Source organism: Chaetodon trifascialis, chromosome 17 (genome assembly GCF_039877785.1).
Source record: "Chaetodon trifascialis isolate fChaTrf1 chromosome 17, fChaTrf1.hap1, whole genome shotgun sequence".
Classification (NCBI taxonomy): Eukaryota; Metazoa; Chordata; class Actinopteri; order Chaetodontiformes; family Chaetodontidae; genus Chaetodon; species Chaetodon trifascialis.
In genome coordinates this window covers 11648500-11667531 of record NC_092072.1, presented here as the reverse complement: position 1 = coordinate 11667531, position 19032 = coordinate 11648500, and the positions used below count along the sequence as shown (strand labels likewise).

General features: G+C 43.0%; 3 protein-coding genes across 3 annotated transcripts in view; 1 reads left to right on the top strand and 2 right to left on the bottom strand.

The window, feature by feature from the left end:
* The window catches only part of uqcrb (ubiquinol-cytochrome c reductase binding protein), a 140375-nt gene that overhangs the window by 91287 nt on the left and 30056 nt on the right, over positions 1–19032 (top strand). The window lies entirely within an intron of this gene.
* On the bottom strand, positions 2737–12754 carry rbm24a (RNA binding motif protein 24a). Its single transcript, XM_070984673.1, has 4 exons — positions 12270–12754; positions 10913–11036; positions 10529–10583; positions 2737–4634 (listed from the first exon to the last, which is right to left on the bottom strand). The coding sequence occupies exons 1-4, from the start codon at positions 12435–12437 to the stop codon at positions 4283–4285; spliced, it is 699 nt and encodes a 232-aa protein (XP_070840774.1). The 5' UTR covers positions 12438–12754; the 3' UTR covers positions 2737–4282.
* Positions 14825–18256, bottom strand: stmnd1 (stathmin domain containing 1). Its single transcript, XM_070984672.1, has 5 exons — positions 18025–18256; positions 17014–17191; positions 16816–16916; positions 16091–16222; positions 14825–15879 (listed from the first exon to the last, which is right to left on the bottom strand). The coding sequence occupies exons 1-5, from the start codon at positions 18091–18093 to the stop codon at positions 15409–15411; spliced, it is 951 nt and encodes a 316-aa protein (XP_070840773.1). The 5' UTR covers positions 18094–18256; the 3' UTR covers positions 14825–15408.

Sequence of the window (19032 nt, the reverse complement as noted above, 5' to 3'; positions counted from 1 at the left end):
TAGTGTTAAATTTGGTTTTGTTTATATGCAGCTGCCAGCGGTAGAGACTCTGCAGCCATGCTCCCAGTGATCTGTCTTGTTTTCACCAAGTGGTAGATATCACTGCTGCCAGAATTCCCAGAATTTAGGACTGGACAAAGCACTTTGAGAGATACAGAAGACATCATACAACTGTTTTCACACGCTGAGTCACATATTTATGAGCTGTAAACTGATCTTAATGCGGACAATCGGTGGAGAAGGCATGCAAGTCATTTATAAAGGGTTTTTTTTTATTAATTAATACATCAGTCTATTTAATTGATTTTGCACTGACAAAGTGGTCAAATGGCTCAGCCCTCAACTGGATTTTTCACAACCTGGCACCCCAAATGTTGACTTTAGACAGCACCTTCTTGGGTGCCTCTTTAAAGTCTCATTGGAACTCTACCATAATTCTGCATCATCGGTTTAATACAGTAACAGCTTTAATTTTTATTATATCGTGAGGTCAGATGCCGTGATAGCTTCTGATTTCACCCATAAGGTTTTGCTGCATCCATGCTGTGTCATGATCATCCACCTACAGTATGCAGGCCAGTTTCATGTTTCAACAGGGACCAAAATACTCCCTGGAGCCGAGTAAAAGAGGGCAGAGACACGGCAGCACACTCTTTATAACATGACTTATTGATTAGAGACCCGATGAATCATTGATACTCTGAGTCCTGAGAGACTTTATTATGTGTCAGTGGTATCCATGTAAACTGTGGGTGTGACTGTAATGAGTGTTTCAAATAATGTCTTCTCAGGATGGTTTCACAGTGAGGAGGAGCTGCACAGCATCTGGCATGTGTGATGTATTTGTCCCCTCGCATGCAAATTCAGACTCACAGATACATCCAGGCTATGGAGCCCCAGAGTGTTCAATATTAAATAAATACAAATTATGAAATTAAAATGTATACGTGAATTATGTGAAATATATATATATACACAGTATCTGATAAGTGTTGCCCCTGACTGGCTCACATGCTACCTGCCACTTAAGCTAGCGAGCGTCACATATGCTACCAGATTTAGCCAATTAGCATCTGGCAGCTAGATCAACAACAATATCAAAGTATTTCTGAATCAACTGTCTTGCTCCTGCTGTAAATACACAAAAATACACAGACTCACCACTGCACTCATTTAGCTTAACGAGGTTATATGTTATCCACCGAGCTGGCTAACTAGCTCGGTGGGGTTGAGAGCTTGGTTTATCACTGAGTTTCAAACAGTTAATGATTCATAGCTAACTTGGCCATGGTTTGTCTAGTTAGCCGCTAGGTAGGTAGCATTAGCAGTCTTGTTAAGCTCAACAAACTAAAAGAGAAAGGTGCAGTTATAAAGAAATAGTTAAAGTGTGTAGTACGGTGTTTAATTTCAGCTGCTTGTATTTGGTTGATTCAAAATTCCTTTTGACGATGTCGTTGCTCGAACTAAGATGTGCTAACCAGCAAAATTTGGGAGCATTTGTTTAGATATGTGATTGGTTGATAGATGAGAGGTCGCAATTACACGTCTGTCATGAAAAGTGACAACAGGAAATAAAAAGTGTCATTATTAAAACTGATAATATGAAAAAAAAAACGCCTATATGTAAATAAAAAGGACATCCAATAAAACTCTGTTATTATGAGAATAACATTTCATATCAATGACTTGAGGTTCCTCAGTTTCTTTGCAAATTATTGGTTAATTTTTATATTTTGCATTTATATTATTTACATAGTAGGCACAGAGGAAATGTATTAATTACATTCATTGGTATGTCTATAGAGGGATGAATGCCTACATGTGGAGGAAGATCACACAAATGTGTCAAGGAGAAGATCAAGCACCTCCTGCATGTGTGCAAAAAGATCAAAAAGAGACATGTTTCATATTCAAAGAACCTGACATGGAACCTCAGTTTACTCACAGTCGTCACGAAAAGAAATGTCACCAAGATTTTTAAATATAGAACATTTTATTCCAATTTTGAGTAAATGGTGCTGAAATTCTGAAGTAAAGATTTTAATATCAACAGGACCTTTGCATTTAAATAGTAACACTTTACATGCCTTCATCCAGTGACAATGAAAAGCTTCCTTAAAAAGTTTTTTTGTCATTTATTTTTCATATTTCCCTTGTAAGAAATAGTTCAAGTATAAAAATTCCCAACAGTGTAAAATAGCCCATCTGATGAATATTAAGCAAAAGAAGCACAGCTACTGAAACCTCGACGACGACTATACATTCTAGTGGAGAAAGCAGCATTTTTGCTTGTTTTTTGTGAAAATTATTATTATTTTTTCCTCTCATCTAAACACAGAAGAGGCAGAGTACAATATGCATGCAAACAGGCCTGCATTTAAATAAAGTTTCTTCCCTACAAAAGGCATAAAGGCATTAAGCTAATATGTAATGTCATGTTCTACAGAATCAAAAAAAAAATAAAAAAATAAAAGTACAGTGCACATAACAGTATCTTAAATAACTCCTACATCAACATTTTTTGGTTGAGTATGTTAATAATAATAATTATAATAATATTATTACTAAAACTAATCAATAACTTATATATGCCTTGAGATGAGTACATAATGATATTAATACAGTACCGCCACTAAGTCTCTACTCTCAGAGCGTCAACATAGTCAACCCTCAAAAATAAATATCTTAAATAGTAGATTTCTCTCTTTTTTTTCTGTTTTTTTTTCTTCTTCTCTTAAATAGCAGTAAAAATGTAAGGCACACAGACAAACATAATGTCAAAGAGTCAAACCCCCGTCCTCTCCACCCCACCTGGTATTCTTGATAAGGTCATTTGTTGGGGTGGCTTTGGTGAAAGTGTGTGTGTGTGTGTGTGTGTGTGTGTGTGTGTGTGTGTGTTTGTGAGCGTGTACCTGACACCAGACTACAGCAGCACAGAGGTGGAAGTGCTGACAGCTGCAGGGCTGAATGACTGGGGGGCTCTGCTGTGGGGCTCTGTGTTGGGTGGAGGGGTGTGAAGTTGGTTCCCAAATGGGCCCGGCCAGGGATTAAAATGTGACAGCTCAACAAACGAGCACAAGTGATGCGTTCTTTCCAGAGTGATCTGTCTGTGTGGTGCTGGAGCGGCTCTGTCCACCCCCACCAGCAGCTGCTCTCTCCCTCTTTCTTTCTTTCTCTTTTTCTGTCTCTCCATCCCAGAGCCACAGAGAAACACAACTGTGCTGCCTTTGTCTTTGACTGCTATGTGTGCAACTCTGGATGCATGTGTCGGTGTACGTGTGAGTGAAACATGTGGAAAAGCAACTGATTTAGTGTTTCTCATTGTCTGAAGCCATTTTCAACCTCTCTCCTTTTGTCAGTGCGTTTGTTTTGTTTGCCAAGTCCCTCTTTAGTCCAAGAATCAAGTCAGAGTTGATGACATTTTCAGTTTTTTGCTTCTTTTCTTAGTTGTTTTGTCTCCTGGTGATTTGTTTGCTTTGCATAGGTCAAGAGGTCGAGACACAGAGTAAAAAAAAGGGACATTCAGCATCAGGAAGATAAAAAGGTAGTTCTTCAAATATGTGTGACACGACGAGTTACGACTCTTCGACTTCCTGACAGAGGTCACATAATAATAGCCAACACGTTGGAAACGGTTCCATTTCCCTGATTATCAGAAAATATTAACTCCAAAAAATGCACTTGAAAAGACAAAAAGAACAAGAAGAGCCCCCAATGTGTAACGATAACAATAATAAATATAAATGTTATGAGGGCATCAAATAACTGAAAACACTTGTGGAAAACCGCAAGTGGAAAAAAAGAGAACAGTTTCCTAAGCTAACGTTAAAGACAGCAATAGGACTTAAAGGCTTAGTTTAACACCTATACCAACCACAGGGATTAGTTCCTGCATTTCTTCTCTAGAAATAAGTACTCTACTACAACGATAATAGTAATGATAATAATAATAATAGTAATAACAACAACAATAATAATAGTAAATCACTTTCCATTATTTGTTCTGTGACTTTTTTTCATTTTCTGTTTTTTGGTTGAAGCACAGCAAGTGGGAAAGTTACTGTAAAAAGTTCCCACCTCACCATCATCATCACTACCACCACCATCATCACCACCACCATCATCACCACCTTTTTAAAGCAACTCTGCCTCTGAGTCGCTGACACGCCCACCCTTAAGGCCACTCCCTCTTCCTTTTCCTTTGCTGCTCCTTCAAGTGACCAATCAGCTGTGGCCGGGGGTGGGCCTCCTCCCTCTGTATGTCCAGTGGTTGCAGTGGCTGCTATTGCATGCGGTCGGCTTGCAGCTGCTGAGGCTGGTACTGACCAAAGGCTGCGGCTGCAGCGGCAGCTGAGCCTGGCGCAGCGGTGGCTAAAGGCTGCTGGACTGCATAGCCGTAGCCGGCAGTAGCCACATAGCCTGCGGCAGCAGGGGATGCGGCATAGGGATACTGCTCATATGCAGCGGCGGCGGCAGCACTGGCTGCAGCTGCAGAATACTGGGCGTAGGCGGCTCCGGTGTAGTCGATGTAGGGGGAGGAAGCGGTGGCAGGTGCAGTGGCTGCAGGTTGCACATGAGGGATGACCACACTAGGCTGTACGAAGGCCTGAGGGTAGACATAGTGGGCCGGGATGCTGTGAAACAAACACATGTGGCAGATTAGTTTGATTTACCCAGTCTGAGAGTGACAGCACCCACCCTAAAACCCAAACCCAACTCCATCACACTGCGGCCAAGCGCCCTCCCACCACCCAACCCCAGTCCAATCCACCAGTCAAGAACACCAAGGAAATGCCTGCTAGTAGGGATTAGAACAATATAGGGTTGCCAAAATAGAAATCTCTCTGTGAAAAGAAGACTAGAAGGTGAGGAAAAGTTTGAACTCCCAGAGGTGTTTGACCTCTGGGTCACTCAAATCTACTGAAAAATCACATTTGTATGATCACATTTGGAGGAAGTGATTATGTCATGTCCTTTATGGGATACAACATGGGATTGGGTTTCGTATTTCCTGTTTTGGTCAGTTTGGAGCTTGTAGTTGTGGAGACAGAGCTACCGAGAGACAGAGGGAGGCGAAATGAAAAGGAAAAGTTGGGGATCTGTAACCTGCAGCTTGTTTGTCCGTCACATGTGGATTTGGCTCTGGTGCCGTCCCACTGCCTGCTGGAGGGCGAGTGGGTGGGGAGGAGAGAGAGGGGAGGCTTACAGTGCCGGGGGCGGGGGGGGGGGGGTGCAGACAGAGGAGATGAGCCCAGGGAAGCATTGTGAAAATGTCACTGCCACTTTGACAGCTGGACAGTTTTCAAAAAGGGACGCTGCTGGCCATTTCCCCCTCTGTGTTGGGACAAAGAGACGGGGAGGCAGTGGGGGGAGCCGGGACTAGGCTCCGCACCCAGAGGGATGTTTCGATTAAATAAACAATTATGAACAATGAGCACATTCTGCCCTCCATGACATAGCCTTATCCCGCCCCCCACACTCTATAAGGTCTGGAAACTCAGTCGGACAGCAAGCGTGAGGGGAGCTTTTGAAATTTACACTACTGACTCAGAGAAGAGCCAACTTTCGACTGTGGGTGGAAGCAAAAAGAAAAACACCTGAAAGCTTTAGATCTTGTATGAATTTGAGTTTTTGATGTACTGAAAAATCCTCCCTCCACTTTAGAGATAAAAGAAGAGTCAAATTCAGTGTGTAGATCAAATGGCATGAGAAGCATCATGCTCCACAGAAACCATTTGATACTTGTTGCACAGGGCTCCCACAACAGCTACGTGGCTGTAGGTGAGTTTGAATGAAGGTGGCTCAAAGATCTGTTGAAAGAAAATCAAGGAAACCAAATATAATCAGCCGAGTCTGCGTGAATGAACATCGAGTGGTCACTTTTTGAGTCTGGATCCGGAGAGAAGAGAGGAGATGCAGAAAATGTTAAAGGTTGGAAGGCAGGATCTATCGTGGCAACCCTATTGTCAGCACTCCATTATCCAATCCAACCCACATCTCAACCGAAAACAGTGCGCCAGGAGAAAAACAGGAAAAACAAAACAACAGCAAGGCGTCAGAGAGGAAGAAATATGTAAAAATAGTCCACCTAGACTAGACTGATTACAGAAACAACGACAACAATAAAGGCACAGCACAATCACTCGACTGAAGACACGAAAAAGAGAAGGGAAGGTATAAACGGAATAAAGGGGTATACAGAGGTTTGGTGTGGCTGTCAGAGCGAAGAGCAAAGGTCAGTGTTTTTACTGTCAGATGCCTACACATAAATTGGTGCGCACACACACACACACACACACACACACACACACAGATACACAAGTTAGACCAATCTCTGACGGCCAGTGACTAAAATGTTCGCGCTGAACGGAGCTAGTGTTTGCTGTTCTAACTGGCAGGTCCTCAGAAAAAGGCCTCTTATCATCATGTGATTCTGAAATTCTCCTGTGAAATGAGCACTAATGAAACTCAGCACGGTGAGGCAGGTTTCCAGGATGATTTCAGAGAACACCGTCTCCAAAGCTGAATGAGAAACTCCCACACAAAAACAGTGCAGAGATATTTCCTGTCTGTTGTCTGAAGTCAAAAAGTGAAATCAGTGATTTATTCACTAACGGCAGAAAGGGAGGAAACTCCTCATGCTGGAGGTGGATGACACACTGACTGGCCATTATCCAGTGTGTAATAAAAAGCTAATATTAACCGGATTGGTCCAATGCCAATACACACTGCCATTGCAGCTTTCATGGTTACACATTTATTAGACTGACAGTACAAGAACATTGTAACTTAATTTTTGCAATTTGACAGTTATCTATTAAACTGCTGTTCACAAATCAACTAAAATGTAATCAACTCACATTAAACTGAGCATTTTTGATTTGGTTTGAACATGTTTTTTTAATAATAAATATTCAAGGTTCTTGAATGCTGCGCTTACAGGGGCATACCTTTAAAGGCACAGTCACAAAGGTATGTGTACAGTAGAAGTAGTATGTACACAAAGATTTAACTAGCCTGGTTACACTGTGTGAATTTACAGTGACGGTATGGTACGGTTTAAATATACATGCCTGAGACGTTTGCTTTAGCCAGTCAGACCTGTTAGATGAAAAACTTTAGTCTTGAAAAAGAAATGATGACTTAAAGGGGAACTTTCATTAAAGTCTGTTTACAGGTCTTGGGGAGCACTTCTGCATAAGAGGAAAAAAGTTGCGCAAAAAACCTTTAGCGGCTGTGTGAAGTCTGATAAACTCGGTGTCAAGACTACAAGTTTGACACTGAACAGAATCTGGGGGTGTGAAGTTAGAAGGAGGTGAGCTCAGACCTCTGTAGGCCACTCCTCATCTCTGCTTGAGGCCAGCAGCTCCCGGCTACATTAGCTGGTACCAGCAATATTTGACTTAGCTGTTGGCAGCTGAGGTGCATTGTGGGCAGCGTAGGCACCAGGTATTGAAAAGGAAGAAGAACGCCTGGAATACAAAAGACGATGCTTCTGCTGCATCAACTGTACAATCACTGGAGCTTTCTTTCACTTGAGCTGCTTGAAGCATCTAACATTGCTGCAAACTCAGTTGCACAATTTTGAACAGCAGCGACTGGATGTGATTGAGTGTGGAGGCTGCAGCTCAGACAGTAACTATTTGTGTAACATTTTAAAAATGAGCTTCCAGCGGTATGCGCCCAGCTCCGCTGCTCTTGAAATCTAACTCCTCACTCAGTGCATTTTGGGTTGTAACTGCTGTCTCCAATTCCCAACCACCACTGTATCTGTGGGATGGTCTGGTAAACTACCACACACACACACACACACACACACACACACACACACACACACACACACACACACACACAGCATAAGCAGATTTTGGTCATGGGAAGCAAAGCTCTGGCTGACCCATCCCAATGGGCCCTAATGGCCCCTAATAAAATAAGAAAATAAGAAAAAAACTGTATTTTGTGAAGCCATGCTGGTATCTATAGTGCGATGACTCGTTCTCTGTGTGTACGTGTGTGTCTTTACTGGAATGTCATGTTCACACAACCCAGCGGCCATTAAAGTTCAAGGCTAAATAAAGGTTCCCTGCCATCATGCATACCGTCTGCGGAGGGAGAGAGCACAAGTACAAACGTACACTGAGATGAGAGGATCTGATGTGCGCGTGGTGATGTGTGTGGTCAGTTGTGTGTGTTTGTGAAAGTGTGAGAGGTTGACAGCACACACACCGTTCATAATCCACATATAGAAAGCTATCGGGATCAGGTTAGTTTGTGTGGATGTGTCACAAATCACTGCTAACTGAAGTTTATTAACGACAAAACTAGCAACCAAGTACAAACTAATTCAAGATGTAATCAAGTCAAGATTACAGAGTACGGCGAGACACTTTTCATAAGAGTTTCAAGTCTAAAACCTGACTTTGGAGTTTCCATCATAAGCAAACATTCATTTTGAGTTTGCTCATGAGGAATTCAAACAGCCAAACCTGAGCATCCACGGCGCTGGAGACAATGAGCGAAGGATACTCTTTAATCTGGTTGATGAATTTATCTTGGGTCATAACACTCACAATTGAATCCTTGTTCTCCACTTAACAATGTGTCCCTGCGTACACTCAAATCTGGACTTTCTTGGTCAATACTTTTGCCAATAAGTGACAAACTGACAGACGCTTCTGGTCCAAATGGTTAAGACGCATTTAGAAAAACATGGAAACGCTGAATGTTCACGTGGCCCCTAAAACATCCACTCTGACCATGTTTAAATGGCCCCTGCTCTGCTCTTAGATGACTGAGACAGACAGACGTTCTCGCACCCAACTCACACACACACACACACACACACACACACACACACACACACACACAAAACACTGAGCTTCATGCGACTGCAGTGTCAGCATTCGGGGCTTTGTGTGGCACAATGGGTGTGCTTGTTTTCCTTAACACCACGAGCCCATGTGACGAAAGCTCGCTCCGAGAGAATGAGAGAGAGAGGGAGAGAGGGAGAGAGAGAGAGAGGGAGAGAGAGAGAGAGAGAGAGAGAGAGAGAGAGAGAGAGAGAGAGAGAGAGAGAGAGAGAGACATCCAGACATTTGTTTGTGTCACACTGGACACTTTGGCGAGCTGAGCTGAAAATGAGCGTGCATGTGAACGGACACACACACACACACACACACACACACACACACACACACACACACACACACACACACACACACACACACATACTCACAAAACAAGAACACACACTCATATGTGCCATTACAACCTGATGTATTCACATATATACAGATATTGCTATGACTAGATTTCACGTCATATCTGATAGGCTTGTCATTCATTCATAAGACATCCACATTTATGGTGTGACCACAAGTCTCGCGTATGTGGCGTAGAGAAGACCGAAGACAAAGAGGGACAGAGGCAGGAAGGAGGACAAGAGAGCTGTAATGAATGGACAGAGTGAACCAGCAGTAATATGGCAGAGACACACTTTAACAGTGACTTTGTTACTGCTACGCTGTGTTAATGTAAGAAACTGCTAGTAACACCAGGAAGATGCTATAAGCACACACTATGCACGCATTAATGTGAGGAGTGGGAGTAAGGAGGTCATTGAGGGGCGGGGGACATAACATCACACAGAAAATTCACCACTCACCCCAACAAGACACATGAAACAGCACATCCTGTTAAACAACACAGGTCAACAACAAGCTAAAAGCAGTAAAAATAAATAAAAACAAAAAAAAACTTTGCTCTTCCTTGGCAAAGTTAACACGCTTCCACAAAAAAAGGAAAAAGAACACCCCAAAAATCCAATCAATCCATTTTTTTTTTTTTTTTTGGTCATTAAAGAAAGCACACGGTTTAGCTAACAACACCACTTCATAACCGCACACAAAGCTCTAAGTTCTATTCAAATAAAATAAAAAAAAGGTCAAAACCCACGTACATGCATCTATAATCACCATTTCGTGAGCTTGTTTGTGTGTGTTTGAGTCTACAGGTAATTCCTTTCTCTGATCTGTGATTATGTTCGCAGAACTATTCCACAAACCAGCACAGTTAGCTTAACCGAGAGCGAGCCTGTCGAACCAGAGAAAGATAGATAACATTGAGTCAGGCTGGAAGTTTCCATCATTGTCCACTCACCCCACACACACACACACACACACACACACACACACACACACACACACACACACACACACACACACAACTGTCACACACAGTTTTACAAACAGGCAAACCTAGAAAAGGCAGTTTGACAGGCTGTTTGGTGGACAGTGATAAAGAAAAAAGCTACACACAACTTAATGTCCACCTCTAATTATCAGCCATCAGTTATGTTTGGGGAGAAAAGGGATAAAACAAACAAAAAATCAGAATGATAGTATCAATTATCACACATTTAACGGAGAAATGGTCAAATTAACACAGGCTTGAATGATCTAGTCTCTACATAAGCAATGTGCACATCCCAACATTCCTCTAAAATACATGGCGACTCATCAGTACTTACCCATAAGGCCTTTGGATGAATGCAGGGTGAATTTGGGGAACACCAAAAGTAAAGCCTGCAAAACAGATGAATTCAGACAGCATTAAAAAAGAGTTTGTTGTCTTCACTGATACAGTATCTATACCCTAATAATGTCCTAACATGCTGTTATATCAGATTGAGCTCACACACAAACAAGCGAACCCTGAGGTGAAAAAAGGATTGACTCGATTTTCTTGTTTGCTGCTTTGCCAATAAAACCAACTCCTCGCTGCCAAACAAACACTGTGGGAACTTTAAACAACCATATTTGTCATGTCTGACTGCCAGTTTTTGTGGCTTGTTCAGAAAATGAAAATATGTCGTTATTATGAAGCCACCGTATTGATCCTTGATTGTGTTTACCTGGCTGCATCACCCGAGGCTTGGCCCCCAGGTAGGCCAGGTTGACGTTGGCCTTCCTGCCGTCAATGATTGGGTTGGGGTCCTTACAGGCCCGGTCTGCAGCCGAGCGGTCCGCCATTGTCACCTGACAGAAGAGGACAAAGCATGAGAGAAATGTGGACGATTGAAGCAGGTGTGTTAAGTGAGATTCCTTTTCCTGCAGACTCAACATGTCGCCATAAGAGCACATAGTTATGTCAGAAAGCATCACGAATCCAAAATGTCATTTTGGACACAGGTGTGGGTGCAAGAGTTGTGTGCATGTTGATCCTCTTTCTGTGTGAGTCTCTGCATGAGCAGCCTTCATTAACAGCAAGTGTTTGGCAGCACACACACATCCATCACCCTCATGTGAATGTGTTGAAACTATCAGCAGTGAATGGGAGCCAGGCTGAGATGATCGACTGAGCTTGGCTCCCATTACAGCAAGCAAACTTCATGATTCTGCTCAGCCAGCGTCTCTCTTTTTACAGCCTTTTGCTCACTGACCCGGCCAAAAGAGAGAGTTTTGAAGAGAAAATAAAAACAAAGACGGGGGAATAATGTAAGATCATGATTTTGCTAGAACAACAAAGAGAGTTTTACGTGTTGAAATGATAGATTCCACATACAAATACAGATATTTGTGCATATCAATGGTCCAAGTTTACATCATCTTCTGCAAACATGTGCCAAAGTGAGTTCTCACACATTAATATCTGAAGAGGCCAAATAAGGTTCGCTGTCTAGATCCCTCTCTGGGTCGCCCTGTTGCATGTATATTTCTGAATCCATCTGCTGTATGCATGAATGAATAAGTCATCTAAAGGAGACATTTTAAAAATACTCTCTGAGTAGCACTGAGCTACTGGTTGCTTCATGTCTCCACAACTGCGTCTGAAATGCTTTTTGCCTGTCAGCTTTTATGACACGTGGGAGCGAAAACATTTAACCAGCGTTATGAGCAACGTTGTAAACAGCTCTGGAGATGATGAAACCGCTCGAGAAAACCGCCCTGTAATATCAAGACATCATTTTGAGGTTTCTCTCAACCCACCAGAGCTGTCAGAGCGAGGGGCAGCTCACTTAAAAACGTGTCAGGGCGCATACCAAAGCGCAACAAGGTGGTGGGTGCCAGATTGCAACAGAAGCCAGTGACAAATTTAAGTTTAAGAAAACGTAAACATCCCGTGACTGCAGATAAATTAGAGTCAGTCATGATGTCGGAGGTTCACAAGCAGCAACTTTCACAGGATTTTTCCCCACATGCGTAAAAGCGTTCGGTTGAGTTAAAAGCTGCTTAAAACTGATAGGCGTGTTATTAATAAGCGATACTTACGAATCCATAACCCCTAGACTTGCCGGTCTGTCTGTCGGTGATGACCACCGCTTCTTCAATCTCACCAAACACTTCAAAATATTTCCTGAGACTTGAATCCGTGGTGTGGTAGGGCAGACCCCCGACAAAAATCTTCGTATAGGTCGTGTCCTTTTGCGTGGTGTGCATCGTTAGTGCAAAGTACAATAAATAGGAACAATTAAAAAAAAAAGAATAGTGCAATGTCTCCTTATCAGTAATTCTTTGGATGAAGAGAGAGAGAGAAAGAGAGAGATCAGCCGGCTCTGTGACTTTGTCAGAAGAGAAAACAAAACAAAAACTCGACAAAAATTAAGCGTGGAGGTAGATTTATCTTCCGACAGTTAAGAGCGGAGTTATATGGAGCGGATTGTCCCAGAGAGACCATCAGGTGTTTCCAGCTCTTCTTCGTAACTCTGCTGTCTAACTAAATAGGTTTGGGACCCATTCCTAAAAGCGCTACTCCTAACTCCACCCAGCTTTCAGTCCATCTCTGCCCGCCCACCAGCGCGCACAAACAGCTGGGAAACCTGCACAGTGTGAAACACTGGAGCTCCTTCACGACAAAGATCTGGCCCGTCTTTGCTAGAATCACGTTTAACTAACCATCAGGGGCCGACAAAACCTGATTCCAATGTTGATGACAAAGTCGCCAATGGCTCTTGCGAGAATTAATCAAACAGAGTGGATGTTTGTGTGCTTTCACTGGTTTATTATAAATATATGTTGATTTTAGTCGTATCTCTCTTTGGCGAGATCAAACGTAGGTCAGGATTTGGCTTTTCCGTGTAAAAGGTCGGTCCCGTCTCTCTGCAGGCCTTCATGGATAAGGCTTCCTGCAGAAACAGACGATCAGACGGTGCACACAGCTCGGGAACAGACACATCACAGCAGCAGCAGCAGCAGCAGCAGCAGCAGTGAGCGGACAGACAGGTGCAGCTTTGAGGCTCGATTAGAAGGATCAGCCTTCAAGACTGTCCACTTGTGGGGGGTTGACAGAGTTTTGGCAAATTTTCCATGCAGACAGCCATAAGGCATGCAGTTGGCGCGGTTGGTGCCCTGAGTTTTAAAGTGTGGTGAAACTTGATCGTCTTTAAAATGTTTGATGTGTTTAATGCTTCATGCACTTAATGCTAATTGAAAAATGCGTTAGAGGCCCTTGAGATGCAAAGGTTTTACTAGATCAACCCTCATTATCTTCAAAAGGTGGCGATCACTTTTCAATAATTTAATCAGGTGAGACCTTCAAAAGTCACAAACGCGCCGTGCGTCATAGAATTACGCACCGCTATTATGATGGGCAAGGATCAGGTGAAGCAGTCAGAGATCAATCCAATCAAGAGTCTGTGAACATCAATGATTAAAACAACTCGTGAAGCTCCTCTGCGCTGAGCTGACTGCTGGATGGATGTCCTTTTGAACAGCCAGGATGAGTAATTCACCTCCCGTAATGTGAGAGGGAACCCTGCTGTTAATCATTCATGGCGGCCCCGGCTTCTGTGAGCGTCCTACATAACCACAGTATTTTTCTGTGTCTCCATGAAACACGGTGAGTCGACAAAGTTTCACACGGGGCCATCATTGTGTTTTCACGTTTGTTGTGGATAAAGATGTTTAGTGCCAAATCTTTTGCTTCCGATTACATTGAGTCACAAGCAAGTGGTCCAAAATGACCCTCAAATTTGCTTTTCAACACTGTTAAAAAAAACAAAACAAACTTTGACTGATTTTCCCATTTGTAATAGTAAAATAATAAAAAACACAAGAAAAATGTGTATTCTTGAGGAAAACAGTATGACGAGGATTGACTATCGCATCCATCTGAATGAGAATGAAGGAAATGCAACCTGATCGAGCGTCTTTCTGCCGCGTCTCTGTTCACCCACTATTTTATTCATGCGGCCGCACGCGCTTTAAAGTCCGACTGGAGTCGAGAAAAAAAGGGGACCAGTATCGAGTTTCCCAAACTCAACAATGGGGATCCGATCAGGTTGCGTCCAATTGTTGTTTTCTTTTCATGTGCAACATGCTGACTAGTCTGAATCCTCTTATACAATGACAGGCTGTGGACTCGTTGAAAGCTTTGCTTCAATTTCCAATAAACTTCAGAAATACTCCACATCACATGTGAATGCATCAGGAATAATCATCAGAAACAGACTTTGTAAATGTGGTTCCCTTCTTAACTGGAGCCTGCCAGTCAATTGATGCCAGTGTGCACATTTTCCTTATTAATAAACTTTCAAATTGTGATTCTTTAAAAAAAAAAAAAAAGTTTAATGAAGACAAAGGCTGCAGTGCTGAAGAGCTGAAACTGTAACTTTGTGCTGTAGCAACACCACCTGTCAGGCAGAGAAAAGCTAAAGGTCAAAGGTCACTGGAACAGCTGAATACTCACAGCTCAGTCACACTGAGGTCGCACTCAACACCCTTGAACTTCTCCGAAAAATACATCTAAAAGCTACATTGACTCTGGATGACGAGCTAATTTCATGAAGAGCTTCACTCTCTGACAAAAGAGCCCTCAAACAGCACATAGGGAAAATGTGAACTTTATTAATCAATAACAGCCTCACCTTACACAACACAAGGCACTTCTTCACATGTTAGCAAAAACCTCCTCCTAGTAACTTGTTTTAAGGATGAGGCGCCTCGACTTCAGGGAGCTTCAACCCACTGAAACAGCGCCATCTTTTGTCCAATAGAACAACTACAGCATTCACATGTAAAATGAAACATTCAGGCAATTAAATGTAAAAGAAAAAAAATCTCAAAATGAATCTTGTCTGTTGGCAAGAACATTAAGTCTTGTTCGTGCTCATTAAAGTATTCACTGAGGTAAATCATTTTACATTGGTACTCTGTGCTTATTATTGAGCTGCAATATCATTACTGCATTTTACGGGCCGATGTGTCTCCCTGCAGTGGAAATTCATGAAGGCACAGTAGTTTCAACTGTAGGGCCAATTATAGCTTAATAAATACTAGTGTATAACTTCTCTACATCTTTCTTTTTACAAGCCTCTCATCTGTGCAAAAGGATTTTTTGTTTTGGCTCCCTTCCTCTCCCTCTCTCTTTCATCTCTCTCAGTGCTGATTCATGGCTCATGTGTGTAATAAATTAGAATATCTCCTCTTTGTCCTCTGCACGCTGAAAACTATAATCATTCTCCAGCTCCCCCAAACCTGTGAGGAGCTGATCCTGCTTGAGCTCCTCCACCTGGGTCAACTCTTCCTCCTCCATCTGTTCCCCATCATCATCCTCACCTACTCTCTCTGCACCCTCCCGTTTGTTATCTCCACTCTCTACTCCCTCCTCTTTCCCCTCTTTCCTATCTGATCTGGCCTTTTCTTCTCTGCACTCCCTGCCGTCACCTCCAGACTCTCGTACCCACTCTCCACCCTCTGCCTCCTCACGTGCAATGTGGCTATGAGGCAGTGTACGTAGGGGGTCCGGGGTGAGAGGAAGTCGTAGCAGTTCCACGGGCGTGAGGGCTACGTCATCGTCTTCCTCTGTGCTGGAGGTGGGGGCGGGACCACGAACACGGGCCGACTTGGTCCTCAAACGCATCTTGAGCTTGTCTTCCCTTAACTGAGAGAGAGAGAGGAGGGAGAAGGTGACAATAAGATAAACAGAGAGAGGGAAAAGATGGTACATGATGACACACCCACTCACTCACTCACGCACACACACACGCACGCACGCACGCACGCACACTCACACACACACACACACACACACACACACACACACACACACACGTTTATGTCCCCACAACATGAGGAATACATGGCCACTGTACCTTGCGCCTCTCCTCAGCAAGTCTTATCTTCTCCTCAATCTCTTCTCTGCTGGGGACACTTTGCTCCCTCTTGGCTTTCAGGGACTCCAGTCTTGCAGGAGGTCTTCGCCTGACCCCTGCCCTGTCATCCAGCTGATACACAACACACGCAAACACACACACACACACACACACACACACACAGCAGGGGGAGACAGAGAACAGACAATCTCAATATTACAGGTGGCTGCACTTGTGCATGCTGGCTCACTGGAATGGCCTGTTGGGGCATTTAAATGGAAAAGAGGCATGATTTCGTTATATAACCCTCAATGGATGGACTTCTTAAGGCATGTGTGTGGTGGCCAATAGGTTGGCCAGGCCGAACTCTAATGTAGCCAGTGCCACTACTGGCAATACCTTGATATCAATGGTTTTAAGGTAGATGGCTGTTGGTACTTATGAAATAGGTATATGTATACACAAGAAAGCTAAGACAAGCTAAGACAAGTAGGTGTCCTTTTTTAATTTTATTTTTCTGCTGGAACAGTTCAATTTGCCCAGAAAATGTAGTGTAGCTTTTAAGGTCATGACAAAAACTTTGTGTAATATCACAATACTAAGACAATCAAAATCAAAGTTAGTATCTAATGCTATTGTTCTCCAGTTCTACACGTGTGAAACTCAACCTGTTGAAGGCCGTGTTAGCATGTTTCACCTTTGACCAGCATTCACCTGGTACCCACCATGATGCTGTAGGCCTCTCCAGCCCTTCCTGTCTGTCCCACTGGTATGATGCCCTGGTTCAGCAGCTCCTCCAAGATCTCACTGGACTTTGGGCGTAAGCCTTGGAGACAGATGAAATAAAAAGGTGGTGTGCACTGGACTTTTTCTAAAGTGTGATATGATCTATTTCGTCAAGCATGTGTGGGCCATATACTCACCGTCTGGTGTAATTCTGTCCACCTCAATTTCTCTGACACGCGTTAGAGGAGGGAGTTTTCTGGGCACTGCTCCAGGTAACACAGGGATCTCTCTGCTCTCCATCACCACCCCGCTGTCTGTGGTGCCCTTCGACACAGCCGAGTCTCCACGACCTTCGAGTTTACTTCCTGTCTCATCCTGACAGCATGGACACATGATGCGGATGCAGAAAAATGGAAGACATTTTTTTTATCAGGACCCCAATCTGTATGGTATTCCAGATATGAAGTTGTCCCTAACCCTAACCTTAAAAGGGTGTCCATTTTTAAATAAAAGTGAAAAGTCAGGGATGGTTTTCTTGTATTGTGATCAATGTTACAGGGGTTTTACCTTTTATAACCCCTTCAAACCTTAAATCAATCACAAATCCCTTAATATATTGCAATCCATTCATTTATTGATTGATTAACCCTTCAAAATCCCATTAAAATATCTCAATAATATCATTATTTATGGAATTATAAGGCAAAATAATTGATATTCAGCCTCATAGCATGAAAAACACTTCTGACACGTAAAATACATTTTGCTGACTTGCTTTTACTTGTACTTAAAGTAATTAAAGTATTTTTACATTGTGACATGTGCGACTTTTACTTTGGTAAATGAGCTAAATACTTCTTCCACCATTGTCTTTAGTATTTTTAACACTGTACCACCTTGTATTTTAATGGCCATTACCAAAAAACAGTGATTTAGTCATGAGATATACAAACTAATAGCGGTGCAGTAGTCAATATCCGGTCAGCTCTTCCTCTACAGGGTCACAAAATTTAATGGCACACAGATTTCGGCGTAACACCTGCTCTTCACTTAACTGCCCAAAAGAGTTAACTGTGGCTGTGATATTCACCGTTGTAGACTACTAGCGGGTTTAGACTATTAACACTGGACTAGTCTTGACTGCTGATACTGGATTTGAGCTCCACTCCTCAGTTGTAGCTCGCTAATTGAAGGCAGCGTGGGCCTACCTCGTCTCCGTTCAGCTCTTCCGGTCTCAACGGGTGGACCACGGTGTCCGTGGAGCTGCCGCATCCCATGTTCACCTCGCAGCAAAGACCTGGAACAAGTCCTTAAAACTCATAAATGTCTGTTTTAATTACACCGCGGTGTGTTTTTTCTCTGTTATTTGACCCGTGTGGCCTCGCATTCCTTCACACACACGCAGACCGTCTCCATGGACCCGGCGCGTTGCTAGGGGCCGTTGCTACAATAAGCGTGACCGGTTGGTTAAAGAGGTGACACCCGGAAACGAGCTGTGGATGTCAGGGCACGACAAAACACCGTGCTCAAACCGCAATGATCCACCTCAGAAGATGTGTTACTGACACTTTAGCCTTCAGACTCTTATCAGGTCACAATAGGACTCTTAACCACCAGGACCAGAGCCAGGAAGCACCGAATGAGGTCAAACTAAGGGCAAGACCCCGAGCACCTGTTACCTGACAGCAATGTCCACACGGTCTAAATGTTTATTATTACAAGGGGTTAATTAATAATTACGGAATAAAGAAAATGGACAGATGATGTAATCTCGTTTAAAGTGCACACCACCAGAAAGGTGATATCTCATGAGACATGTTGAGTGAGAACTGGCTGCATTCATCAGCTATAAAAGACATCTGTTATTCCAGCAGTTTGATGTGATCATTTCACAACAAACAGAACACTAAAGAGGCCAGAGTACCACTCCCCAAAGTGCAGCTGATACGGCCAAAAAGCTGCCAAATGACAAACACTTGACAAAGGCCTGCTGCTCAGTATGAGCCATCTTTGAGTCAGTGTTTGCACTGATGATTATATGAATTATATGAATTCAAGGTCATACACAGAAATTAGTTTCCACTGTCCAAAACATTTCAAATCAATGGATGAACACATTTTATTTCCCCTAACTATGCTGATGACTTTCTGGCAGTATTGCCAAGGTTTCAAAGCAAATTTAGGCTATTCTTAATACTTTTTTATTGAGTTTAAAC

Excerpts from the sequence above, each read along its gene's own strand:
- rbm24a (XM_070984673.1), bottom strand. The coding sequence starts at position 12,437 with ATGCACACCACGCAAAAGGACACGACCTATACGAAGATTTTTGTCGGG. Across the intron at positions 11,037-12,269 it reads AGTCTAGGGGTTATGGATTC|GTGACAATGGCGGACCGCTC; the intron begins GTAAGTATCGCT and ends CTCTTCTGTCAG. Across the intron at positions 10,584-10,912 it reads GCCTCGGGTGATGCAGCCAG|GCTTTACTTTTGGTGTTCCC; the intron begins GTAAACACAATC and ends TCTGTTTTGCAG.
- stmnd1 (XM_070984672.1), bottom strand. The coding sequence starts at position 18,093 with ATGGGATGCGGCAGCTCCACGGACACCGTGGTCCACCCGTTGAGACCG. Across the intron at positions 16,917-17,013 it reads GGACAGAATTACACCAGACG|GCTTACGCCCAAAGTCCAGT; the intron begins GTGAGTATATGG and ends TCTGTCTCCAAG. Across the intron at positions 15,880-16,090 it reads TTGCTGAGGAGAGGCGCAAG|TTAAGGGAAGACAAGCTCAA; the intron begins GTACAGTGGCCA and ends TCTCTCTCTCAG.